This window comes from Condylura cristata, unplaced genomic scaffold (genome assembly GCF_000260355.1).
Source record: "Condylura cristata isolate star-nosed mole 26May11 unplaced genomic scaffold, ConCri1.0 scaffold00050, whole genome shotgun sequence".
Classification (NCBI taxonomy): domain Eukaryota; kingdom Metazoa; phylum Chordata; class Mammalia; order Eulipotyphla; family Talpidae; genus Condylura; species Condylura cristata.
In genome coordinates, this window is record NW_004567151.1 from 544,828 (window position 1) to 549,556 (window position 4,729).

The 4,729-nt window shown below is 65.2% G+C and overlaps 1 protein-coding gene across 1 annotated transcript in view; it reads left to right on the plus strand.

Moving 5' to 3' along the window:
• PTPN14 (protein tyrosine phosphatase, non-receptor type 14) overlaps positions 1 to 4,729 on the plus strand; it is a 71,808-nt gene that overhangs the window by 52,158 nt on the left and 14,921 nt on the right. The window contains 3 exon segments of the mRNA XM_012734198.1: positions 188 to 288; positions 1,423 to 1,566; positions 2,229 to 2,484. Coding sequence (XP_012589652.1) covers positions 188 to 288; positions 1,423 to 1,566; positions 2,229 to 2,484 — 501 coding nt within the window.

The following is a 4,729-nucleotide window of genomic DNA, read 5'->3' on the forward strand; positions in this document are numbered from 1 at the left end:
GGTACAGAAACTCGGCGTCGAGGCCATCAGCCGAGCACCCCCGGCCAGGCAGACAGTTCTATTTCTGCACACCTGGCTGTACCCCACTTTGCTCCTGCATGGAGCCGGCGGCGTTAACCCCGTCCACATCCCTCCCACCCCACCCGCTAGGCCGGCAGCACAGACCCAGCCTGCCTCTCCCTCTCAGCCGAGCGCCAACACGGGCAGCCCTGCTCGCCGCCTCTTCCAGCTGCACCCCAAGTGTTTCGGGGCGCCGAGGCCGCGCGGGCTGCAGCCCGTCCCCTCGGGGTCAGGAGGCCTCGCTGAGCCCAGGAAGCCGCGGCCCAGGCAGGGTGGTGACAGGACCTTGCGCGCAGCACTGCGAGAGATTCCCAGACACGGCCCCTCCCCGCCCGCACGGCGGATCCGGCCGCTGGGATGCGGGGGGCTGTCTGCAGCGAGAAACCCTGACACAGCCACGCGGGGCTGCGGACAGGGGCCGCGGGGCTCCCCGGCTCGCCGCTGCCCGGGGCCCTTGTCTGTTGGCTGGGGGCTCGGTTCTCCCGCTGTCGGGGTGACACCTCACTGCTGGGGGCCCCCTCCCCCAGAGCCAGAGCAGGGAGGAGAAAAGGACTAATCGGGTCCTTGCAACGCTTATTTTCTCTCTGGAAGTGAGTTGCTGGGGTAAGAGACGCTAAGAGAGAGACTTTTGCACTGAGGTTTTGGTGACCCCAGGCAGGTCAGGTGAGTCGCCTTTGGCCCAAGGCCCGGTCGGGTCACCTTGTAGAGCAGGTGGGCAGAAGCAGCAGGTGGATTTTGGGGTGGGAGTGGGGTGAGGGCTCAAAATCGCTGCTTATTCAAATTTGGGGTCACACCGAAACATTCCCATGAGAGCTGACGAGGAGCAGTCTCGTGAAACGAGCTGAGGGTCAGCAAGCAGAACCCTCTGCACTCAAACCCAAATCTCCCGGATCGGGCTGGGGGGAGAGGGCAGGGCTTAGCGGGGTGACCTTGGGGCTCAACCACAGCAGCGCTCCCTTTGGGGCGGACACCCGAGGACCCACTCCCTGTTGGGGTGGACACGCCTCGCTGTCGCCCCCAGAACAGAACCGTGAGGTGTCTGTGCCCCGGGGACGCATCTGACTCTCTGGGCCACACAGAAACAGCTTCCCCCTTTCCAACCCGCAAAAGACCCACCTCCGGGAGGGGCTCAGGTTCCCCCCAAAATCTGCCCCATTGTGGTGTCCCGAGGCCCCCTCCCCCCAGACGGCAGTTTCTGCGGCATGACAAGCTTGGGGCTTGCATTCTTGGGGTGCAGCGGGGAGTCTGTGTCCACGTCCCCCCCGCCTGTGGGGCGCGGGTCTGCATTCCTGGGCTGCGGGGCTGCAGACTGGGGGGATGAGGGACCGGCAGCCGTGAGCACGTGCCTTCTCTTGCCGCCAGAACCTGGAGAAGGAGAAAGTGGCGGGACTGGAGGCTCAGAAGAGACCGTTGACGCTGGCCGCGCTCAACGGCCTCCCGGTGGCTCGGGTCTCGGGCTGCGAAGAGAGCCGCGTGGAAGCCGCCCGGGTGCCCACGGACGAGCGGGTAAGGTGACTCGCCCTGTGGCCCGCCGATGCAGCGCCCGCTCCGTGCCCGGACACGCCGGCCTGGGCTCGGGGGCTGAGTCCGTGCTCCCTGGGAGGCCGGCCAGGCCCGGTCTGTGTTAGAGCTGCGTGATACCTGCCCGAACGGGGCCCTCCCCCGGGGCCTAGGGTTAGGCCACTGTCACCCCTAAGGCCGATGAGTCCGAACGCCACGCAGGGGGTGACCCCCAGGGCGCAGCTGACCCCTCCTGCTGTCTCCCCGCTGCTCCCCTCAGCAGTGGACTTCCTCCATCTGCCTGTTCTGCTCCCGCTCTGTCTCTGGGGAGTCCTCTCACCCCCCACATCCCTGGCCTACACCCCAGTTCGTGTATGCACAAATAAATCTTTAAAGAAAAAAAAAAAAAAGCAAGCCCAAGTTTCCACAATGCCTAGCGCTGCGCTTTAACCCGCTGCGCCACCAGGGAGGGCCTGGAACTTGGGTTTTGAAAGGCAAAGAGGAGGGGCATGGTCGGGACACTAGAGAGAAGCGCCCGTGGCTCCGTAGGCTAAGATTTGGGCAGCACCCCTGAACAGCACCAGACACCCCCGGGGTTTTCGATTTCTGCCAGGACATTGCCTTTGGCTGCAATGACTGAAGTTGCTCAAGACGAGTTTCTGTTGCAGTTCAGAACCCTGAAGAAGAAGTTGGAGGAGGGGATGGTGTTCACGGAGTATGAGCAGATCCCAAAGAAAAAGGCCAACGGCCTCTTCAGCACGGCCACGCTGCCCGAGAATGCCGAGCGCAGCCGCAGCCGTGAGGTGGTGCCCTATGAGGAGAACCGCGTGGAGCTGGCCCCCACTAAGGAGAACAGCACGGGCTACATCAATGCCTCCCACGTCAGGGTGAGCGGGCGCGGGCGGGGGGGCGAGGGCGCCGGCTGTGGGTGAAAGTGCGGGAACGAAAGAACAGCCACAGACAGGTGCCCGGGTGGGCCGGGCCCAGAGGGACGGGCCACGCCCAGAGGGACGGCCTGCCTGGGGCCCCCGGGGCGGGCCGGGCCCAGAGGGATGGCTTCCCTGGGTCCCCCAGAAGGGCCGGGCCCAGAGGGATGGCTTCACTGGGTCCCCCGGGGCAGGCCGGGCCCAGAGGGACGGGCCACGCCCAGAGGGACGGCCTGCCTGGGGCCCCCGGGGCGGGCCGGGCCCAGAGGGATGGCTTCCCTGGGTCCCCCAGAAGGGCCGGGCCCAGAGGGATGGCTTCACTGGGTCCCCCGGGGCAGGCCAGGCCCAGAGGGACCGCCTCCCTGGGTCCCCCGGAAGGGCCGGGCCTCTCCTCCTGGAGCAGGGGAGGCGTCCAGAAACCCTCAGGTTGGCTGCTCTTGCTCGGTACTGGGCCTTCACTTTGCCCCGTGGATTATAGCGCTCCCCAAAGCCCCAGGACGGACACAGAGCTGGCCTCAGCCTGGGTGGTTAGTGCAGGACACGGGTGCATGCCCGCTCCCCGCCTCCCACCCCCGCCCGGCCCGGCTCTGTGTGACTCGGGGCCGGACACACCGGATCCCGCAGAGACGCATCGGCGGTGGCTCTTCCACATGGAGGAGATGCCCACAGTGTGGGAGCCAGGAGACTGGGGAACGTTTCAGACCCTTCCGCCTTCCCATCTCGGTGTTAGTGGACTGTAAAAGTGGTCAGCTGCGCTCTACCCCCGGCAGAGCCGTGGGTCCGCGCGTGCCAATGTTTCCGAAATCATCACCCGACAGGCGGGCAGTCTGCCTTCCTCTGTGTCCCTGACCGGAGCGTCCCCGTCCCGCGGGGTCGCCAGCGGCTCCGGCCCCGGCGCGGGAGACTCGGTTCCTGTGTTCCCAGCAAGCGCGTGAATGAAACGAGACTCACGCCGACCAGCCCCTTGTGGCCCCACGTCGCCGGGTTGTGAGACAGTGTCACCTCCATAATAAAGACAAATGGAAAAAAAAAAACAAAAAACAAACAAAAAAAAAACGACCCGCAGAACTGATCATATGTGAAGACCAAGAAATTCAAAAGCAAACATTTCGAGACTTTTCTAAAGTCGCCCAAAATGCATCAAAATAAAGTTCAAACACCTGCCACAGTCAGTCACCCCGACTTCTTGAGCTGGTGCTAAGTTCCTTCAAGCCTGTGGAATGTCTCAGTGCCCAGGGGCCGGGCGGTCCAGCCAGTTCTGGTGACAGCGTCATGTCCACACTCAGACGGTGCCGCAGGCCCCAGGCGGACAGCATCCTGGGTCGGCGTCCCGCTGGCCACAGGGCACGTGCCAGCGAGGCGCGTGTTGCAGTTCCGCAGTGAGCCAGGCTCCCGCCCGCGAGCACAGGAACGTCCCCCCGCGCCGGCACCAGCCCTCCGAAAACGCGTTTTGCTCGCCAGCGCCAGCGTTGACCTAAACGTTTCTCCGGTAATGAGACGTTAACGGACTTTGTTTTCCTGGCTTCGAGTGTGTGGCTTTGTAAAACCAGTGAGGGGGAAAGCCAGCTCCCTCTGAGGGCTGCGCTGGTGGGGTGCAAAGGGGCCTGGCCCTGTGGGGTTCTGTGAAGGAACCCCACGGAGGCCCCCAGCCCGAGAGGCCGTGGGCCGCAGCCTCGGGCACCGCTCCCGCGTTCTCCCGGGCACCCGTGCCCTCAGGCGCCCCAGATGCACTTCCTGCACCGGAGAAGGTCCTGCTGCCCCCCTGGGGTGCTCACAGTCCCTCCCGGCTCGGCAGGCGCGGACACACGTTGCATGAGACGCTGCTGCTGCAAAGCCGCCATGTTCCCTGGCAGATGTTTTTGTGTTTAAAGATGCCGTAGACCCCACTTCAGACTGGGCCCCAGGGCAGCCGGGGAGTCACCTCGACCTGGTGGCCGGCAGCTCTGGCTGCTGTACGGGCCACGAAGTGGGCGAGGGCGCGGGAGGCCGAGGCCTCCCTGGAACCTTACGCGTTCGCGGCAACAGCCGGACGTGCGGACGACCCCCTGTGCAGGGGTGACGGCGGAGGAGCGGGGGTGTCCTCAGCATGGGGAACAGGGGGGTCCCCAGCATGGGGAGAGCGAGACGCTGCCGTTCTGGGGGGAGGCAGGCGGCGCACGGTGGTGTGTGGCAAAGCAAGAGACAGGTGGGACGGCAGAGCCAGAGACGGGCGAGTTCTCGAGTTCTCGCAGACTGCTCTGCGG